We start from the raw sequence: 22,830 nt of genomic DNA on the forward strand, positions 1-22,830 counted from the left end.
TTAGAGCTCACGACACCCTCATTAAAAGGTTACAGACTACAGCTGTGATTCTTACCTTCTCACAATGTTTATTTACAATATGGCCTGAAATGATGAAACTATCCCAGATTTTACAGGCGATAAGAAATAAAATGTCCCAAAAAATAAACATCATTTTGTGGTTCAGAAAATAGATTTATAGCAACCCGAATATTCTGTATACTGTCCTCATATCTACTTTGGACATGGTATTTTTAAAATAAATGTATGATTGCAAACCTTAAAATTGCACTTTTTACTCTATTTTCTGCAGAAATCAACTTAAGTGTTATTCAACTGGTTTTAACATAATCTTTATCTTATAAGCATCAAAACCAAACTGTAAAAACTCCAGAAAGTGAACCCAAAGTGACCTTAGTTCACAGCCCAGGCTTATTTTCAGTTATGAATGAAATTCTGCATAACTTATATAACTTGTCTCTAGCAAGTTCTAATCTCCTTTTAAAACGCTGTGATAAGCCACAGCTATATAATCAGGCTTGTTTGGGTTACGGAGACACAAACCCGGCCCACTTCCCTTTTTGGTACAAAAAGTGATTAATGCATGGCTGAGCACAAGCAGCTCCGAGCTTTATGGGGGACAACGCCGCACATTCATAAAAGATTCGGCGATGCTCTCTGTGAGGTCAGTTCGACCTGCTTGTGGGTAATAATCTATTGGTTATTCATTCCAATGAGTCACCGCAGGCCTGAGAAAGACACCTTTTCACATGCAAATCAGATCGGTCGAGGCTGTGTTTAGTCTGCGAGGTGTTGTGCAGCCAGCTCACCCTTTCTGCAGGGCCAGCCTCACAAAGCCTTTACGGTTCTTCAGGGTGACGATGTTCATGCCCGGCGCGCACTGCAGAGACTCCGACGCTCCTCCGACAACGATGACCACAGCATTTCCCGTCCCGTTGCACGACAGCAGATAGTCGATGGAGTTCTTGTTCACTGGACAGATACCTGAGGAACAAAAAAACAAACAAAAAAAGATATGGAAAGATGAATGAAAGTAAAGAAGCAGTTCACAACAGGAAAATCCACTGACCTATTAAGGCTGCTGACATCTTCTTAATCCTATTAGATCGGGTCAAATATTGGCTGCAAATATTTTAATTCTCAGTCTTTTTAGACTCCACTTTATTGTACTTAATGCAATGCTCTATGCGGCAAACCCTACATGTCTCGTTCATAAGAAAAATAAAATCCCATGAGCAAGATCTGATCTACAGCAACTGAAAATAACAAAAAAAAAGTCTCAAAACAACAGAACATTTGCAAAGATTGTTGCCGTACACATTATCGCAAAGAAAGTTCAACAGGGCCATTTACCGATGAAGCTTTCAGAAACAACATGTACAACGACCTATAGTACCCTGAGGGGGTATGTACAGTATCTGTGGGTAAAGCTGAACAGCAAACAGCCCTTCAGAACAGAACAGTTAAAGCTCTATCAATCAGTGAAATCAGCACATCCAGGCAAACAGAAGCTATTTCAGCTGTGCAACAGGACAAAGGTCCGCTCTCTTACAGATACAGCTATCTGTTTTTTTCAAGGACTCAGACGAGCCTTCGTCGCTCCTCATCGTCTCACCTCCAGACATCAGGTAGTCTCGAAGGACGGGCAAGCGGAAGTTTCCCGCCAGGGTTGCCAGGGAGGGCTTGATTCCCGGGAATTTCTTGGTGAAGCCCGTCGCCTCGGTCCCGAAGTTGCAGAAAGCACCGAAACAGAAGATGCCGTGCGGGTGGTAGCCAAATATGTAGTTCCGGCTGGGCAGCAGGTTGTGGGTTTTAATTAGCTGCAGGACAATAGCACAAAGAGGAACAGTGTGAGGCTGATTTCCACACTGCCAGAACATCTGATAGGAGAAATGTCATGTTAGCGACCAGTATGGCTTAAGGGCTTGAGAACATAAGCGGCGTACCAGTTCCACACTAAATACGTATTTTACACTTCATAAAATACAGTCTAATCTCAGGTTTTGTCATTTACTTGATCCAGTCTGGTTCAACTTATTCCTATAACTTATTTGTTTTGTGTAACGCTCTTTGTAACATTATCGTGGAGTACCATACAAATAATCGTTCTAATCTTTATAGTACATGACTTTTTGCAGTTAGTAGTGCGCGCACACACACACACACACACACACACACACACACACACACACACACACACACACACACACACACACACACACACACACACACACACACACACACACACACACACACACACACACACACACAAAAATATTCAATTTACAATGTTTTAAACCTTCATATCTGTGAACCTGGAACCTGTCAATTATTTTACGATAAATAGATTATCATCATAGCTGCCAATCAATATTGTCGATCGTCTGATTGATCATTCTCTGAAATGTGAGAGGACAATGCTGATTTAAACTGTGAGGATTAAGTTGACAGTGGAAAAGATTTCCAGAAATGAAACGGTTTTCTGGGTTTGCGTCTACACCTAATCCACCACCATCCACTGTCAGTTTGTCACTCTGCCACGTGCTTTGTCGTTCGCTTTTTTCAGAATGCATACTGTTTTTAAAATTAAAATAACTAAAATAATAGACTTAAACTTTATCCACAATGTCAAAGGTCGAGCAGCGTGTTCCGTATCATACGCGGGACACTTTCTTTATGCAATCGTCAATCCATACATGCAGGAAAAGACGCATTGCATGTGGCTATGTATTTTGAGTATGAAGAGTAGAACTATCAGACGTTTCCAGAATGAACACGCTACACACTGAAGGTCAGCTTAGAATAAGTGTGTGGGATGAATTCAAGATACAGCTCTTGTTTTTAGCAGAACGAGGACATCCTTATCAGCTCGAAACCGACACGACCACTCATACAATAATGGCCCATTTCACATGTTGTTCATGTAGACCATATTGGCAGCGATACACTTTAAACAGTATTATTTTCACGTCTTGGTTTCATGTTGAACTTGTAAAATTGCAGAATCTCATAAGAAACTATAACTGTGCTCTGATCTGCACTGTAGACTTGATTCCATCACCGTGCGTACACAAAGCTCCCTTTGTCGCTGGTCAAACACAACCGTTGCATAACCACATTAGCAAAAGGAGATCACATCTAAGATCTCCATAGTACCGCAGGACTCCACCTGGCTGGCATGGCAGATGTAGAAAGATTACAATAGGACCAAGGGAGATGTGACCAGCATTTAAAAGCTGCTGTTGGTCAATTTTGCGAAAACAACTTTTTGTCATTTTTGCGCAAACTCAAATAAAAGCTCCTCTGTCTCTATATCGATAGAGACATAGTGGTACATGAGACATATACGATTCTGTCGCTGCATCGCCTACTTCTTGCCTCAAACGGTTTTCGCCATGTTGATAACAGTCGAGCCGTATCCAAGCACCGCCCACCGACCAGGTGCCTATAGGTGAGAAATAGTCAATGGAAGGTCACTAGGATCACTAAAAGGAGGCAGAGGAACCTGCTTTTTTTCACTGATTATATGTCTCATGTACTACTGTCATAGTGACAGTTTGAGCAAATATTAAAAAAAGGATTTTATTAAAATGGCCAACACCTTATATAATGAGAGGAGACAGTACAGAGATAGAGGCTATAGATTCACTGGTTACTGCATAGAAGCACTAGTATCACAGAAGAGTCTTTGTTTGTAGTGCTGAGGCAGACGTTGATGTAACACTCAGCCCTTATTACAGTCCTCACTTTGATTTTAAGGCTGGTTTGGACCTTGACCATTTGGCTTCCAAATCATATAAATAGTAGTCCTTGCCCGGCAATCAATTGATGGCCCTGCAGATATATTCTGGTTGTTTTGAGCTACGGGACCTTTTCAACTCTGCTGTGAGAAATAAAACGTTCAACCACACTCTCATCTCATGTCGGTAGTTAATAACCGACATTTGACAGAAATATAAAACTTTGCACAACACCAAAAAAAATATATATCGGCCAATTTATGTCTGGTGACAAGACGATGATCTCATCACATGTAGCCACTGCGACAAATGGCTACATGGAACACACTGTAAAGATCAATGAGAAGAGCAAGGTTCATCTGCAAAGAGTGGGACTTCAAATTCCTCCCGCTGGAGTGAGACAGCCCTGTTTTCTACACTCTGTACAGCAGAGATAAGCTCATCCACACCTGGTGAAGGGATGCAATACTATAAAACCTAGTCAGCAGGCAATGGTTGTTTTTATATCACAAGTAACATGTAACGTAAGGAAATGATGGAATCAAACAAGCTGCGTGAAAGCCGTGTGTTTTCATTGGCATTCTGAGGAGGGAGCAAACAAAAGCTAATTCAGCATCAGGGAGGAATTGATTAAGAAGAAAAAAAATCAATGCTGGATCTTTTTCGACACTGATCATCTTTGTTTTTTGTTTCAATCATGTCGTGAATAAAATGCCACAAAATACTGAATAATGTCCATCACATTATCCCCATGTCCTAGGAGACATCATCAAATGTACACCGTCAAAAAAATGCTCCTTGCTGGAGGAGCAGGAACAAAATAAGGTTTGGTTTAAGAACGATAATCAAAATAGTTGCAGATTTTGTGTGGAAGTCCACTAATCAATTAAGCAACCAACTGTTGCAGCTCTCGGCTGTACGAGAGTGATGATTCAATAAAAAGTCCCATGATAACTAGCTGAACAAACTCCACCCATGACCCAGGACAAACTCAACCCATGACTTCTGGCTTCTTCGGTGACAGTTTAGTCCTGCACAGTTACAGTACAGTGCGTTTTACCATAATCAGCATTGTCCTCTCATCTAAAAGACGCTGTGGGGAATACCTGAGGGCCAAACAAGCTAAGCAGTGCTCCTTGGCCTATATCAGGTAGGACAAAGTCTAAAACTCCTGACCGACGTCAAGCAGTCATCACAATCACCACGGGACAAGGAACAGCATGGAGCCGACAGCTGATACCCCATCCAACCCCTGATAAGCTTATCTACAATGTCAAACCTGTGCATGTCTGCAGATCGATGAACTATATCTAAATCTTACAATACTGAAGCACACAAATCTTAAGAACTTTTTGTGTGGCGGCACAAAACAGGCCAGGCCGAGCACGCTTTCATGGTTCATCTCCCTACTGGTCGCAATCCTGACGTCTCCATAGCTCTACTGTTCTCTGGAATTTTCAAGGTTGGGGTTGGGTAAATTTAACGACGGCACACCAAGACTCTGACAACTGTACCCACCCTGATTGGGAAGTAGTCTCGGAAATATGTCCACACTGTCCAGTTTCTCACCCAAGAGGACCTCCTGCCACCTGAGGAGGACGTTACAGATTATTACATCAAATATACAGCCGCAACCAACAATTCATCCGTTAACATTCCTTTTGACTATTCCATTAAAAAGGGTAGGTAATGTTCTTCCAATGATAATTACATTTACATCCTGACAGCCATTAACGAATCAAATGCTCAAAAAAAAAAAAAAAAAAAAAGAAAGGCAGAAAAGACAGAAAAATAAAAATCGATATCAGTGGCGCATCACCTGGGTTTTCCATGATCATTTTGGGAGGGAGGCCTGAAGGGGCGGGCTGTTAGTGCTGCTTGGCAACTTTCTTGCTAGATTTAGCGACTTCAGCAACTAGTGTGGCTAACTACTTTGTTTGGAAAAGAGTTGGCAACACTGGGATGTGTTTTTAAGTGGGATCATTGATAAAAGCTAGCGTACTCTTGCTTGTTTCTCAACAACTACCAACCCCGGTTTTAATTAATGAATCATTTAGTTTACAAGATGTCAGAAAAACAGTAGAGTCCAAAGTAACCTCTTTAGATTAACTGTTTTATCAACGAAACGCTAATCCTCACATTGAGAAACTGGAACCAATGAAATGCGCCAAGCTGTACTTTGGCATAGTGCTGTGCTTTGAGCTAAATGCTAACGTCTGCATGCTAACATAATAATGTTTGGCAGGCACATGTTTACCATGTTCACAGTCTTAGATTGCTAATTAGCATCATGCTAATTAGCTAATTAGATGTTCTATTATGAGTAAGGCAGCATCAGGCTTGACTTGTAGATGTCTTTACTATCTGTGCGAAACAAATAAATACATAGATATAAATTTACGGAATTGTTTTTACTAAAAATAAATTGTACTACAGCAACTTGGTGGAAAATGTACAGAAATTACAGTTCAACTGTACACCTTTTTATTGCAGCAATAAATTGGTCAACTTATACAAGAATTATTCCAGCATGTAATGTACATACAGTAGAATATAAACATAGAATTTGATTGAATAGATGGGCCCCATTATCACCGATACCTGGTCTAGCTATAACATCGACCCCGATATCGGTGCATCCCTAAACATGGGGGTCAAAATTGGACCATTATGCAACAGTGATGTTTCAAGCTTTTAATGTCTTGCCTTGTTTCGGGGTGTTCCAGTCAACGATAAGCCAGGCGGTGTAAATGGCAGAAATAAGCCAGCAGTCAGTGCAGAACATGTAGATCAGTAGCACAGTGCAGGCAGCACCTGGAGGGAGAGAGGAGAGACGGTACAATCAAGCACTTGACCAGAAATAAACGGAAATCGTAGGCTAAACTAAAGGCTAAAATATTCTGCCAAGAGCTAAGAGAGCAGTATATGCATGCAGCTCAGAGATCCGACCTCCTCCTCGTGAGGCTAATGAGAGTACAAGCTAAATCTTCGAGCTTTCTTTAGGCGAAAAAGGCCCGGCGGCGCCCACATACCCACTCACTTACCCATGGCCATGAAGCTGATGACCCATTGCAGCACGGAGATGACCTGCAGGTGTTTTTCCATCTTGGATCTGCAGGGCCAAAAAGCCACGGACAGGTCCTGCAGGGCAGAGAGGATGCTGCAGCCGGTGCCTGGAGGCAAAAGATGACAAATGATAAAAAGGAGAGTTTTATCAAAACTGTCAAATGTCCATGCGGGTGGATTATTGAAGGCACAGTTACGGACGCTTAAATGGATGAGGGAGAGAAGCGTTGACAAGTAAAGTATCACTTTTTTACTCCTAGTTTGAGTTTAACAAACTCAAAAGGTGGACGTCAAACAAAACAACTGAGCAGCCCTACATTTCCACACTTTTTAGCCACAGCCTCAACTACTCACCAGCTCTTTTCAGTCGCCAGCCCATGAAGGCAACGCCATGCTGCTACGTGTGAGGAGAGACCGCGAGCATGAAGCGACGGCCACATTAAGAGCCTCCCGAGCAAGTCAAGCTTGAACCGCTGAGAGCCAATTAGAAGAAGATCTCCCCTCCAGGACAACACGGCCGTCTAATCCCATCTATTCACACTGAAAATAACCCACCGGGCTGCTGCTGCTGCTGGTAGTGACTTTAAACTATGATGCTATGACGGCTTAAAGGCTGTCGCTGCTTGAATCAGTGCCAGGAGACGGACGGACACTCGGTCGGGGTGCAGCCGGTGACCGGTTCACGGCTGAATGGGCCCTCTCCAGTTGGGAGCCAGATCAAACTGGTCAGCATGTAGAGAGGTACACACACACTATCAGATAAAGCAAGGTGGACCATGTGCTCATGGATGGATTGCTGAACAAGCCAGGCACAGGCCCAGGAGCCCAAAGTGTTAGGGGGCCCTTCCTGAACTTTGCTTGGAAAATGTCACTCAAAGAGACACATACTGACCAGAAAGACACTCAAAATGACCAGAAAGAGACACAAAACAACTGCAAAGACACAAAATAACTACAAAAAGGGACAAAACAACTACAAAGACACACAAAACAACCAAAAGAAAGAGATTAAATGACCACAAAGATGCAAAGCGATGTCAAAAGACTACAAACTAACATGAAACTACAAAGAGATGCAAAATGACTACAAAGAAACATAAAACGACTGCAAAGAGACGCAAAATAAATATGAAAAGGGGCAAAACAACTACAGAGACACACAAATAAAAAAAATGTGGACATTGATTTTGGTCACTGTAATTGTGTCAACTTTCCCATAATGGCCGTGAAGACATCCATTCCTAAAGCCATTTCAGTTTAACTGATAAGTGACGAAATCCTCCAGTCTTTGTGCCGCTTTGGCAAAATGGCCATCCCAGTTAAAATGTTCACTGAAGAAATAACTTGGACATTCACATTTAAAACTTCATTAAGACTAAAATTCTAAATATTTCAGCTGCAGAAAAATGGGTTGCACATAAAGCTGGTTGTTTAGGAAGCAGTGGCATTGAGCCACAAACACTGTGATGATGACATTCAGTAGTAAATCTAGGCCTTTTTTTGTAGCACATGTAAAATGATTTGTATCACTTTCTTCATTTAAAAAAAAAAAAAATTGATGATACATTTTCAATTTTAAAATACCTTCATTATTATTATGTGAGAATATTTTTTTAAGTGAGAATACTTTTAACAAAATAGGTCATAATAATAATGAAGGTATTTTAAAATGATAGTTTTGTTTGTATATGTGTATCTTCACGCAGAATAAAACATGATAGGTTAAAACTGGCATGTGGTGTGTGTGTGTGTGTGTGGGTGTGTGTGTCTGTGTGTGTGTCTGTGTTCCACGTCGCCCTGATTCTTCCCAAAGACTCCTGATTAGTTTGTCCACCTCTACTCTGCCGTCTCTCGCCGTAGCCCGCCTTGTGCCCCTCACAGCCAGAAAACCGGCTTACCTTTGAGAACGCCAGAGTACGCAGCCAGAATGGTCTTCATATCTGATCCTTCTTAGATGGAAAGAGGGGCAGAGAGGCAAAAAACAACAACCTCAAGATGTTTTCTCGCTGTCCGGATGACACAAGTCCGACCCTACGGCTCCACTGACACGGCTGCCTCCAACTGCGGCACGCAGACGCGCCGAGACGGCATTTAATCAGCGCGGGGAGGAGCGAACGGAAACGGGCACGAGAGAGAAAAGTGTATCAATAATGCTGGACGGGGAGTGTGGACGTGATGACAGCCACACGTAGGGTCTCTCTCTCTCTCTCTTTCTCCCTCTCTATCTGTTTCTGTATTTATTGGGGCAGTCACGTGGGTCAGCTGTGAAAAACACCCAGCATGTATTGACCATTGATCCCCTGTCTTGCCTCCCCTCGGTTTCTCAAGCCTGGGTCTTTGGGGGGTTGGATGAGACAGATAGAAGTGTGTTTCATAACTGTGTGATAATGTTCTTCTGAACGTGCTCTGACTAGTCAGCTTTTTATTCCTGATTCTCTGCGATACTTTGATATGCTGTGAGAAAACCATGTCATTATCTCCCCGTGGGGACATGGTTGTTTTGGATGGACACGTTTCTTTTACCTTCGTGTCACACGGTTTGTCTACTGTATGAATCACAACACGTGTGACACTGTTAGAGCTTTCCCTTCAATCTCAAAAGGGAAATATTCATTTACGGTTCAATTTATCTTTTGATGTCTGAACTCTGAAAAGATGGCAGTGTTTGAAGCCCAGATAACACCAGCTGCAGCTGCATGTCGATGGGCTGGTGGGCCAACTGTTGCACACGTGCATGTGCCAATGCAACAGTTGACTCTCTTCTAAGTGTTAGGATTGCTTTCTGCAACAAAAAAAAAGAAGCATCTTCTTGCATTGCCCTCATATCGCATTGGGTTTGCGTTGTGAAAGTCCAAAGAGGCCACCACCTGTTCGAGCCTCCAGGTAAGTCCTGCTTCTGACAGGGACTGAGTCTGCCAGCTGGCACCACACAGAAACTCACCAAAACCAGAACGTCATGGTGGACAGACAACTGATGTACGGCTGCTGGCTGGAGATGTCTTCAAGAGACTTGCTCAGCGGTGGAAGAAGAGCTCATATCTTTTACTTATACGTACCAATACCACTGTGTAAAAATACTACAATAAATTCCTGCATTTAAAATCCTATTATTAGAAGTACAGAAGTATTATCAGCAAAATATAATTTCAGGATCAAAAGTGGTTTGTTGAATATTGGATCATTATTTAAATGAAACCATCTGAGAAGTTCTCTTTGGTAAAACAACTCATTGACTTAAACGTGACTAAAACCGCTGGTTTGAACTTCAACAATTCATCTGAAAAGTAACCGACTACATCTGTCAAATATATATATATGGTGGATTAAAAGGTGTACCATTTCCCTCGGAAATGTAATGAAGTAGAATATGAAAAAATAGTACCTCGAAACTGTACTGCAGCACTTGAAGTTAGTTACTTTCTTCCACTGGTTATGATCATCACCATCATAACCAATATGTCTCAAGTCTGAAGTCAAGTCCCAGCTGTAAGCGTTGCGTACCACATCAGCTGTCAAGTCAAGTTTAAATCTGCAGAAACACTTTGACTCAAGCAGGAGGCCAGAACCCCCCCCCCCCTCGATACATTCCCCATACCGTGTCCTCGCCCCCTATCACTTTATCAAATTCAATATTATACTCTACTGAAAGAAAAACTCATCTTTGCACTTTGTATCGAATGAAGTTCATCCCAAAAAAAGTTGAACTGATAGCACATATCTTTTGGGACCGGGCCCAAGAACCATAACTGGTTTTGGTCACGCAGTCCTTGACACCGGGCTGCTGTTGAGAAATGTCACCATCTAACCATTTTGTGCCATCGGTGATATAATCATGCAACTCTACATCGCAGTCTCAGCAACTCACCTCTCATATCCCATAATGCCTTCTTCCTGTTACTTCGTGCTCAAGCGATTATTTTGGCAAAGTTTGTCGTGATGAGTTCAAGTCTATAGTTTTAGTTTAGTTTTTTCTAGGCAGTTCATAAATGATTTGTTTGTGTTGTGCAACACCTCAATTAATCCAACCTGTTTACACATGTTATTGTATGTTCCATATGCGTACAGCATACTGTATCTGAAGAGCAGATACCAAATCATCTATAGATATGATTTTATTACCATGAAAGCTTGTTTTCTGTTTTCTGACTTGGGGGTAGCAGAACTCCATTTATGTTTTGTTTTTCCTTTCAGAAAAAAACAAGATAAGATATGAGCCCAAAGGACTCAGTGAACGCAGGGCGTTGATTCTGTTGTACATTGACCACTGTCTTGAAAAATACGTCAATAATGTTGTTACTCTGACAAACCAGTCACACTCCACCTTAGAGGAATCACAGACCAAACAATTATCGACTGCAGAGCATATTTGTCCAAACAGCAGATCCCAATGTGACAGATACATCAATGACCAATGTCTCTAAAACATAAAGCCTGGTGCATTGATTTATATCAATGTTAAGATTGCAGCTCTGCCGGATGTTAGACGTTAAGATATGATTTACAGGTTGGCCATTGTGTTCCATTATTGTCCTGACACACAACATACATATCATCGCTTTTCTAGTGACTGCTTTTTTAATTCTTAAATAGAATATTTCCCCAATTCTTTCTGTCTTTGCATCACAGTACTGCAGTAAGTCATTTTCTTTTAGTCAGCATTTTAATCAGCCCAACAAGCCAACACACACACACACTCAAACCTTGTGCAGACTGTGTGTTGAAAGGATCGGGGCATTGTCCAATCTGCCAGTAATTTCATTTAGAAATTTCAGAATGCTGCCATCTCATATAAAAAGTGTCAGCCAAAGTTCACAGACGATCTTATCATTTGGGAACCTGATCCAAAAGCAGGCACTCAACCTTTAATGTGGAATTTAGAACTAATAAAACAGTAAATGAGACACGTATTCATGTCCATTGAGCATGATTGATGACCCCACTTTATCTCATGCCCAGCAGACACATTTCACATCATGTTTGATTGCACATCGAAGCCATTGATTTCAATAAATCAACATAAATTATTCCATGTTGTTCTGCATTGAAAAGTCTTGACATCTCACTATTGCAGTCTTCATAAAGCTGAAAGGCAGATATTAAAAGAGTAGTTCAACATTTTGGAAAATGTTCTTACTTCTTTTCTTGCAGGGAGTTGAAACCGAAGGTCAATACCTCTCTCATATCTGTATGGTAAATTTGAAGCGACTGCCAGCATCCAGTTAGCTTAGCTTAGCACAAAGACTGGGAAGGGTATTGCTTTGGAAGTGCAGGTAGGCGAATTTTGTTACCTTTGGACAGATCTGGGCTAGCTGTTTTCTCCTTTAAGCCTACAGTCTTTGTGCTAAGCTAACCGGCTGCTGAACGTTGCTTCATATTTTCCGTACGGACTTATCTGTAGGTTACATATGAAGCCAGAGGTAGAAGATGGTTAGCTTAGCTTACCTTAAAAACTGGGAAATAGCTAGCCTGGTTCTATCCAAACAGAAATCTGCCTACCAGTAGCTCTAAAGTTCAAAAATTAAGTTACGTATTGTTTGTTTAATCCGTATGAACACTGAAGTGTAAAAACAACAATAAAATGTGGTTTTACGGTGGGTTATGTGCCAGACTATTTCTTGACTTGAATTTCCAGAATCTCTGTCAGGCTAGCTGATTTCAGTGCTAAGCTAAGCTAACAGCCACTAAGTTCATGTGTCAACTAAAGATATGATTGGGCAACTTTTTCAAGCAGCATTTTACTCCAGCAACTAGTTTTAACAACTAGTTTGGTTGTTACCAACATAGGGGTCACGCCCCCTCCAAAGAGTCACATGATAAATCTGAGGGGTCGAGAGATGATTAATGGGAGAGGAACTAAGAAAAAAATAACTTCTGCAGCATATATTTGTATTAATTTTTGGGCTTCTTTCTAATCTTTGTGGGGTGTTTTATGGAATTCTGGATAATTTGACCACTTGTGGCCTCAAACAGTTATAGAAATGAAACCAGGAGAGACGTTCAGAGGGGATTGAACTCACGACTCATAGACATGAGAAATGTGACAAGGAACTGATATGTAATGTAAGGGGTCACAACCTGAAACTTCAAAGTAGCAGAATATGGAAATACTCAAGTTAAGTACAAGAAAGTCAAATTGTACTTAAGCAGAGTATTTGTGTAAAGGTACTTGCATACAACTGAAATGTGGAACTATTCCTTAAATGTTTCAAGGGCATATTTTAGACACAAAAGAGAAAATTCAGTTGAGTGCTGTATAAAATTTTTTATTTTTTGATCTGTTTGTTGCAGATACCAAACCCTGAAATCATTGGTGTTTTCATTGGTGTGACAATGTCTCCATATGATGTTGCAACCCAAATGCAACCTCTGACTCTGTTTGAGACAGTGTCAGGTCTTGCAAAAAGGCCTAAACCCCAGACTGATGCCACCACTGGGAGATGGTGAGGAAACGTGTGCTCCCTCGGAACCATTTCCCACACTGCCCTGGCAAATGACAGCAGTCTGAATGAACAGCGAGGTCTCAGTTATGGATACATAAGCATGTCGATTCTGGTTGCTTTTCTCTCATATGGTTGTTGAATGCTTCCTTATATAAACCGATACGGCATCGTGTCAGCAGTTTATTTCTCTTTAATTAACAGGCCAGTTTGGAGAGCCAATCAATTCTCCGAGCCTGCACCAGAGCATCACAAATAAATATGCATTCGAATCCACTCCGTCATCAGTCCAGTTTAGACAAAGCTCAGGTGTGCGTCCTTGTCCACTCCGTAGTTGCCTTTGTGCTCCTCAAACAGATTGCTGAGCTCGTCCATGTACAGCTGGTGGAGGGCATCGAGTTCCTCGGCCATTGGCTTCTGATTCCTCTCCACCCTAATGGGCCGCCCGACTGCAGGGAGAAGACAGGGTGAAGTACAACACACACAAACACACACACACACAGTCGGTGTACTTCAGAGTTTGCAAAATGGTCCGTTGGATGCCGTTTATCTAAAGTTCAATCTGACTTAAAAAAACTGTTAGCCAACTCGGTGACATTAGATTCTTCTGCCAAAATCAACTGCAGGTTGGAAAATATACAAGTGTATATCAATGTGACTCAGGCTTTCCCCTGCCAGACAAAGTCTAATGCAATGTTTCCTTTATTTGAAATACTGCAGGTGAGGTTGCACCCGGATAGATGTGCACAGCCCACTCACCTACTGTACTGATGGGTTTTCTGTAGGGCATGAGACCAAAGGAGTACTGGAAAATGCCACGTGCATGGAAGAGAGGCAGGGCGATACCCATTAATCCTTGCAGCCGCTCCTGTGTCCACCTAAGCCAGGTTCCTCTTTGGTTTCCCACTTGATCAAACACTTCGTTTTCTCCGAAGGAGAAGACTGGCACCAGATGAGCACTGCAAAAGAAAGAAAGAAAAAAAGATTTGAATGAAAAGGTTGTTTTATTGATTAACTAACAGTGTCCCGTGTTTGAAATGTTTTACTGATGTTCCTCGTTATAAACTCAAAACGGACTGCGTGCTTTTCCAGGAAATTCCACATGAGGGGCTTGAATAAGCCTCTGTTTCAAGATGCCACGATCAGAATTAGCTGTATTTAGCAGAAAACCTTCCTCATTCCCCCCAGGGCTCTTTGCTCTCACCCGTGTTCCATCGCCATTTTGATGAAGCCTTTCTTCTTAGCCAATATTACATTGTAGGTCCCAGGATGGGCATCGAGGGACTCTGGGGCCCCACCGACTGCTATCACCACAGCGTTACCACCGCCTTTTTTGCTGAGCGGATATCTGGCGCTCTTTTTGTCCGAAGGAATCAGACCTGCAGTGTTGTAACAGAAAAATAAGAAGAAGTCAAAACAAGTTAAATAATACTTTGAACAAAATAGAGTATATTAATAAAAACCTTTACTATATCCGTATACTCAGTTGAATTTAAGAGGTATAGTTGTATGGTCAATCTGATCAGTATGATTGAAAGGTCTCTGGCCCGCACCTGCACACATGATGTAGTCTCTGAAGAACGGGGTTCTGAACCAAAGGGGCAACATGAGCAGGTAGCTGGTGAGGCCGGGAAACAGCTGCCTGAAGCCTGTAGCATTGGTGCAGAAGTTGGTGAAGGCTCCTGCTACCAGCACGCCATGGGGATGGAAGCCCAGGATGTAGTTGTGCCTGGGATCCAGGTCAGCCGTCTTCACCAACTGAGCAAAGAAAAGAAAAACACGCCGTGCGTTAATGTCTGTATCTGAATATCGGTCATAACCGTGTTGAATATTTCAATTGAGATCATCTGATTCTTCCTAAAAGAGCAGACAGTGTTGCGTTGTGTTGGCCCAGCTTGGCAAAACTGTTCAAACATGTGCCTCCATATCCCAGGGTCAACCCTCTGAACCCTCTCGCAATCCTCATGTCTGTGTGCAAACTGTCTAAAAAAATATTCAGAACCAGAATATTGTAAGACACACTTCACCCTACATTTCAGAGGGAAATATTAGCAGTAGAGTCTCCCAAACAATGGATGAATATACCTCACCTCTGCTACAAAAAGAGCAATATATACAGTGGACCTCTCACCTGTCCTGGACTCTCAATGGACTTCATTTAGTTTTTTAAGTATCAAAAACAGCAGAGCAGAACCAAAGATATTATCTTTTTTGATCTTTTAAAGGAAAAAGAATGTGTGGATAAACACGCGCTTACGGTACCCACAATGCAACGCGGCTGCTGACAGTTTGGTCGGGGTTCCAGGTTTGTGACGCTAGAAGTCTCGTGCTTGTAGCCTCAAGCAGAGATCTAGCGGTGAGGTTGCAGATTGCAACCAATTGAAACTTCTCCCGTGTGCCAAGTGTGTAGGAGAACTACGGCGGTCCACGCAAAAACGCAAATGGTCCTATTTAGAAGAAATATGTCGATATTAGAAGCTCATTCCAAGGTAACGAAAACACAACGATTCTTATTTTTGGGTGATTCCAGACAAAAAGAGAACATACTTATTCATATTATTATATTAGACCCTCCTATAAATCTGGGGCAGCTCTTCAAATGTTTCTAAAAGTACAAATTAACTCTGCAGGTGTTGACCCTGGAATAGTACCAAGCGCCATTTGTTTGTGTCTGCCAGGAACCCCAGCGAGATGATGCAATGTTTACACTTAACTTAACCTTTTATGTTTGGCAGGTAAGGCTATGCTAGTGTGTTTCCAATCAATCCTTGGAAATTGATTCATATTTCTCTGTAGAGTCAAAAGTAATAGTTTTCTGATCATCAGCTGTAAAGGACTACAGATAAGATAAACCACCTGTTGTGTGCAGGTCTCCTAGATAGTGAGAGGCACTAAAGGTCACAAAAGTCGCTCGTCATGTGCTGCCGTTTGTTTTTCTGCAGCGGGTGTTGTGCTCATTTCTATGAAAAACAAATCTGCTCCCCTCACTCACTCATTTGTGTCTGTGTGTGAGATTAGTATATCAAGGCCCTGCTGTTCTTATGGCAACAAGCACAGCCATTATCAGGGAGCCATGCTCTCTCTCCTCAGGGTCAAAAAGGTAGCTTAGAAGGGAACGCCTTCGATGACACCCGTGTCTATAATGTATTGAAAACATATTCATAGAGAGAACATAGTCATAAGCACTCATAAGTATACATCATGCTTTACAACAATGATCATAACGCATTATAAAGCATTTCATACTTCATTTTATAAGGTCAAGTATGATAATACTTCATAATTGCTGGCAGACACTTTCTTTTGCAAGTATCCTAGTGTATTATAATTCCCGTAGCTAGATAGATTATAATGCATCGTGATGTAATTACAAGTCACTCATTATTCAAAAACATCATACAGAAAGTATGAACAATGAACACATTGTAATCCCATTATAGTGCATCATCAAAGGATTATTTATTGCATATATGGGAAGTATAAAACACTTTGATCCTTGCAAATGAAATATCATCCAGTCATTATGAAGTATTATGATACCTATAAATCAATATAAAATGTATATATTGTTATAAGACATTATGAATAGTTACTACTGCTTATATCTAAATTAGTTATACACAGATTATAATGTGTTATAAGTATATTTAGAATGCATCATAGACGTGGGTGTCATAGAAAGTGTTCACACATTTTGAATCTATTACATTTTCTTTCTTTCCCTTCCTAGATGGTAGAACGTAGCAGATCAGAGTCAACGGATTTGTACTGTTGAGCCAAGTCCTGACCTTGAACCCTCACAGGGCTGTTGTGTGTCCACTCTGTTTGTACTGTGGGTACCTGCTGCCGCTGATCAGAGTCAATCATTAGCCGCTAATGAGGAGGACCGCGGCTGTTTACAAAACAAAAGTGACCAATCACAGAGCTCTCCCACGAGGCCGTCACCACGACCTCGCCCCCTGTGTGGCTGCCATCCCTCCCAAGGACTTTGAGTTTTAGAGTAAAGTAAAGAACCAGCCATTTCTTTTTGGTGTAGATTTGGATCTAGACAAAAAACAAATAGAAAAAAAGCGTGTGACATTTTGGGAAAGGGGCTTATTCGCATTCTTGATGGGAGAATTGAAAACCCTCTCACGTGTGCGCTCTGTTAGTCATGAATTTGGAGTGCGTCTTGTCTAAATGTGTGTTGCGTCATTCTGTTGAAGCACACATCAGCTGGTGAGCTCTCAGTCTGAGCTGATGATGGTGTCATTAGAGACGGTGGGCAGAGACGCACCAATGAAACTAATTAGGCCCCCTGAAGGACACTGCTGCTCTTCACCCGCACATTGACTCCTTGTTTCAGACCTAATGAGGCATACAGTCAGATGATGCTGATGTTTCACTTTGATCTGGATACGTGAGATCGAGCCAAACCGGGGAGTTTCATGAGTTCTTGATGTTGGAAATGACTTGACTTGTATTTCTCTTTACAGGGAGAGAATAGAAACAGTATTCTTTGTCTGATATATACGGACACACACGATCTCTAACGAGAGACTGACACACTAACCAACTCCAATAACACCTTGGTTGCCAAAAAGTGCAGAACCTGATCAGTGTTTTTATTTACAGTGTTTATAAAGCATGTAAACAGGGCTCAAAATGAATTCTGTCGACCTGTTTGACTCTGACATACAGGTGTTCAGGGGTGGACAGAATAGCATGAACACCCATCTGATGCAATTCTATTCAGAAGTTCAAAACAGAAAGCTTATACTTGTACTATGTAATTGAAATTGTATCAGAAAGGTGTTGATTCTCCTCTTTTGCAGTTCTTGATGTTGCATTATTTTGTCAGCTGTACCTGCTCTTTTTCCTCCAGTCTCCCATTTCTATGTCTGTATATCATTTTTTTAAATATTTTTTTAATACTAAAGTAAAGACGGTAAGATTATGATTCATTTCACTCCAATTAGTGTTCTTGTTATTGTAGCATTATCACTTTTGTGCCGGTCTTCTCCTGACTTTTATTATTATATGGTGCTGTGTTTATGGTGCTCACTGCTGTAACTGCCTATCTTGGCGAGCCTCTCTTATTATTATTCTTTTTTAAGTTTTACTGCTCTTGTCCTTGTTTTTACCGATAAAGATGTATGGCTATAAAGCTATTTTTTTAACGTATATAAATAAAGTACTACAGCGATGATAGCAGCAGTAGTGGCATTGATATTTCTATATTTAAAATAAATTCTGTCTCTTTATCATCCATATGTTAAAATGGTGTCTAATCTCAGAGTCTTACACTGAGTTGTACTCTCTGCAGTTCAGATAGTTCAGCTACACTGATACAGATCACTCTGTTATCTTTTATGGCTGCAAAGGGTAAATTGTGCAAACAGAGACACGACCCACTTAATGCAAATAAGTGTGAATATCTCACGAGGCAGCTTTTAACGTTCCGATCTCGTTTTCTTTTTCCAAACAATAAATAAAATGCTGCTGAAGTTGTGTTGTTGTTGTTGTTGTTGTTGCTCTCTGTCTCATCAGCACAGTCCAAAGTATTAGTCGTGCCTCGGGGCCGGATGTAAACCAATGTAACAAAGTGGATGTTGTCAGCAGGTGTTCGGTTCTCTGTGAAGATGACATGCTCTGCAGTTCATTTTCTACTCTTTTTTTAAATTGAAAAACCTAACGTCAAGTGCTACCATTGACTTTGATATAAAGTACTGGGCTTTTTAAGATCAAAAGCAGGTAATGAAATGTACTTTAAATCACTTGTATGCACTCCAGGTGTTTGACCACAAGAGGGACACAACAGGCTGCAAGACCAACCCTACAACCCTGAGTAAGAATGTTTTGAAGGCACCTACCTGTACAGCTTTGACAATCAGTTGTGTGTATCTACCCTGGATCCCTGGTTAATGTTTAACCAGTAATCCGACATATCATGTTCCATGCGATTTATATGATTTCTTATCATTTTTGAGGCTGGCGTGGCTGTTTTTCAGTGTGGAGGCCTGTTCCCAGTTTACACACTGGACAGTTCAGTTGTGCGGGAACGTAACTTTGCAGGACAACTCTAGGAAGTTGCTGCACGGCCAAAACACAGTCCAGCTACGTGCTGTAACCCAAACTTGACCCCCATTTAACCTGTAACAAGTGTCACAGAGCCGGGTTAGCTGTTTACACCTGCTTCCACTCTTAATGCTAAGCTAACTGTGTCCATTGACTCCAGCACCACATTTGACAAACAGATGGATATTAATCTGCTCTTCTAACTGTCACCAAGAAAACTGAAAGCATTGAAACTATTCTATCAAGTGAGCGGCGACGTTTGTGTTTGTTTTTTAAATGAAAACCATCAGATTGGATGTCACCTGGCACCTTGCATGCACCCTAATCTTTGTCCTTCATTAAAGTATTTTAGGACTCAATAAAGACAATAATGAAGGTATACTCTTTAGGATTTAGGGAGGGTGTGTGTACACAGTACGTGACAGTACATGACTGTAGGGAACACAGTGGTCTCAGTCTTCGGTTTAATTTGCTTCCAAAGACAGAGATAAGGGCTGCTGCGCGCATGTGATGAAAGATAAGATAAACGGAAATGGCATAGCAAGATGTCCTGATGTCCTGTTCTCCGACCTGCAGAGGTAAAGCCTCTGCAGGTCAGAGAACAAAGCTGTGCATATACAGTATTGATGCATTCACCTCGTGCATCGTCTGTCTCTAACCTTGATGGGGAAGTAATCCCGCATGTATTTCCAAACTTTGAAGCCACACATCCAGGACACCCTGCGGCCTCCACGTGCAGGGGTGTCATAGTCGTAGAACCACCAGACGGAGTACAGCACACTGATCAGCCAGAAGCGGGTGAACAGCAGGTAAAAGAACAGGAGGATGCAGGTGGGTGCTGAGGAGAGAGGAAAGCAGCGTCATGAGCAGCAGCTCTGAACACATGGTTAGCAAGTGCATTACATGTGCACCCTGATCCGGCATGACAAATGCATAACATACTGTACGAAGTGTTCCTAGATCATGTGTTTAGCAGGGATTAGCCATTTTATGAATGGCTGACGCCTGCTCTGGATCAAGAGCATTCAGGTCTGCTGGGAGATGACGTCACGAGTGGTTCGGTGGTTACTGATAGCAGAACTGTGCTGATGGTTGGGATGTCAGTACAATTTTATATTTTAGCCGTGTTGTTACGGTTTTCATCGTTAGCTCTGGTTTCTCTGGGCGCACGCAGTCATCCAACAACACCACGTCCATACCTTTAAATGATCACTCGCATCAGGTGATGGTCTGGATGCCAGTGGTGAGATTATCTGCAAGTATGTGTGTTAAAAGATGAATTCCATCCCTTTGCCTACATGCAATTAGATTGAAAAACTTGAATTGTTAATTTTCAGGTTTTGTTGTTTCTATGGCTGTACACAGCTCTTGGCTTGTTTAAGGAGTTGTTTTTGAGATGACATGTTTTACATGATTGTATTAAAAATGTTATCCTGTTTTGTCGTTTTTCATCTTGTGTGGCATAGTTTGTCGTCTGTTTTATGTTGTTTGTAACTCATTGCTGCCTAACTTGGCTCTCGAAAAGGCGATGACGATGATGATGATGATGATGATGATGATGATGATGATGATGATGATGATGATGATGATGATGATGATGATGATGATGATGAGGATTCCGGTTAAATAACATTTTTAAAAATATGAAGAAAGTTGGTGTGAGATTAATCTTAAGTATATTTAATTGTCACATTATAGTATATATTGTCACATTAATCAATAAGCTATATGACAAGTCGACTACACAGGAGTCACCTGAACACCTCGTGCTGGATCACTTTGTTTTGTATGAGAAGAAATAGTATCCACTTTTATATGACTAATCATGTTAAATAACATCCATTTTGGAATGTTACAGGACTGTGGGGGAAGGGGGGGGGTGTATGTCAGGCAAACAGTGTAGATATAACACCTGGTCTTTCAGAGCTAAACAAATACACCAGGTGTACACATTCATTTGGATGCCGACATGTGAAGTAGTAAGTGTTCTGAATAACACACAATGTCACACAAAATGCACACAAAGTCAGTTGAGAGGGCAATCTTGTGTGTGCAGGCGTAGACTGCACTCTGCTCAGGTCACGTCCTGCTTAGCTCCCTCTTCCGGTTATCCAGCAGTTCATGTCACTCGAGACAACAGTCCTCTACCTCACATATTAATTTACACTTTACCCAACAGCAGCTGGGCCAACATGTTTCGAACAGCAACACAAAGACTAGCTGTACAGATGTGTACTTCATGAACAGTACCATCCTGTCAGCTTCCAGATGTTTCCAGCGGACGCCCATACAAACATGCACACTCACCCAGGCCGAGGAAGGAGTAGACCCACTGCAGCACCGCCACCGTCTGCAGTCTCCGGTTCACGGGCACTTCCAAGGGGGCAAAATCAATCTTCATGTCTTCCACGGGAAGAGGAGCGACAAACCGAGGCGCTGCAGCCGGTGGCAAAGAAGAAGAGCGAGTGAAGTGGGTCCAAAGTCTGCCCTTCTTTCCTCTCCACTATAACCTCCTATTGACATCCTTATCTTAAAAAGTCAATCTCTATCTACAGCTGACTTTTGACCGCGCAGGGAAGGAGAATGCTAAAACACAGGACGGCATTCAAATATGTACAGCAATAGGTCAGTAAATGAGGGAAATGGCCATTTTATGTTGCTCTTACTCATTTGTTCAAACCCCCCTGCACTTGAATGGAAGCCAGTCTGTATTAGCATGTACCTGTGTGGTATATTGCTCTATGTACGGCTGTAAAGGCAGCCCCATCTGGCTCAGCAATCATGTAACTGCATCTCAGCTTGCAGATAGTGATGAAGGCTCTTGTAGGCTAAGAGGTTATCCAAGGTGTTGAAGAAGTGGAAAACCAGTTAACAGGAAATAGTGGAGGGGGCCACCCATGCCTTGCATCACCAATCAGCACACACTGAGACAGCGCTTTCTGTTTGTCTTCCAATCCGTTCCCCTCATTAGCTTCAGTTAGACTGACATTTGCCAGGGCCAATATGTTTGACTGCCACTCCATTTAGTTTAGAATTGTTGATTTATTCAGGGATATCTTCTCTAATTACCTCATTAACACTTGAGCTCTCAGCCGGTCATTAAAACCGCCCAGAACATCATCAACCGAGCATCAGTGATATTGATGAGGTGAGGTGCCTGCGTAGAGCCCCGAAGGATATGTTAGAAATACAAAACCCACCCCAGTAAAAGCCTGCTGCCGTCTTGCAAGCGATACAGAAGGACTAGAGAGCAGCTTCTTTCCTGAGTGAGACTCCTCAACTCATCACTCGTCTTACATTGTAAAGAAAAAAGTGTTTTTTTCTTTTCTTGTGGGGCCTAAAGGGATTACAACTCACATTTTGTTCCGCAACCCTGTGTTGCAGAATGTCAATGGATGAACCTTGTGACTCTTAATACACAGCCAGTCAGTTAATATTTTACCTGTACCCATGCAAAAAAAAGTAAATGCAGTTAATTAAAGGACCAGCGTATGACATTTTGGGAGAGCTATCGGCAGAAATGGATGGTT

General features: G+C 41.8%; 2 protein-coding genes across 2 annotated transcripts in view; both read right to left on the bottom strand.

Annotated features, from left to right (window-relative positions):
- Positions 1-9,004, bottom strand: part of dgat2 (diacylglycerol O-acyltransferase 2) — an 11,334-nt gene extending 2,330 nt beyond the window's left edge. The window contains exons 1-6 of the mRNA XM_079172400.1: positions 8,705-9,004; positions 6,785-6,913; positions 6,447-6,554; positions 5,259-5,329; positions 1,616-1,820; positions 810-984 (exon numbers count right to left, since the gene is read on the bottom strand). Of these exons, the coding sequence (XP_079028526.1) occupies positions 810-984; positions 1,616-1,820; positions 5,259-5,329; positions 6,447-6,554; positions 6,785-6,913; positions 8,705-8,744 (728 nt within the window). The 5' untranslated portion in view covers positions 8,745-9,004. The remainder of the gene's footprint in view (positions 1-809; positions 985-1,615; positions 1,821-5,258; positions 5,330-6,446; positions 6,555-6,784; positions 6,914-8,704) is intronic.
- Positions 9,005-13,058: 4,054 nt separating this feature from the next.
- mogat2 (monoacylglycerol O-acyltransferase 2) lies at positions 13,059-21,773 on the bottom strand. Its single transcript, XM_079172401.1, has 6 exons — positions 21,608-21,773; positions 19,960-20,138; positions 14,797-15,001; positions 14,448-14,622; positions 14,003-14,202; positions 13,059-13,692 (listed from the first exon to the last, which is right to left on the bottom strand). The coding sequence occupies exons 1-6, from the start codon at positions 21,699-21,701 to the stop codon at positions 13,538-13,540; spliced, it is 1,008 nt and encodes a 335-aa protein (XP_079028527.1). The 5' UTR covers positions 21,702-21,773; the 3' UTR covers positions 13,059-13,537.
- Positions 21,774-22,830: the final 1,057 nt, after the last annotated feature.

This window comes from Pholis gunnellus (genome assembly GCF_910591455.1).
Source record: "Pholis gunnellus genome assembly, chromosome: 13".
Lineage (NCBI taxonomy): Eukaryota > Metazoa > Chordata > Actinopteri > Perciformes > Pholidae > Pholis > Pholis gunnellus.

Coding starts and splice junctions, on each gene's coding strand:
- mogat2 (XM_079172401.1), bottom strand. CDS start 21,701: ATGAAGATTGATTTTGCCCCCTTGGAAGTGCCCGTGAACCGGAGACTG. Junction 15,002..19,959: donor GGGATTACTTCCCCATCAAG/GTTAGAGACAGA, acceptor TTCTTTGCTCAG/TTGGTGAAGACGGCTGACCT. Junction 13,693..14,002: donor AAAACCCATCAGTACAGTAG/GTGAGTGGGCTG, acceptor TTCTCCCTGCAG/TCGGGCGGCCCATTAGGGTG.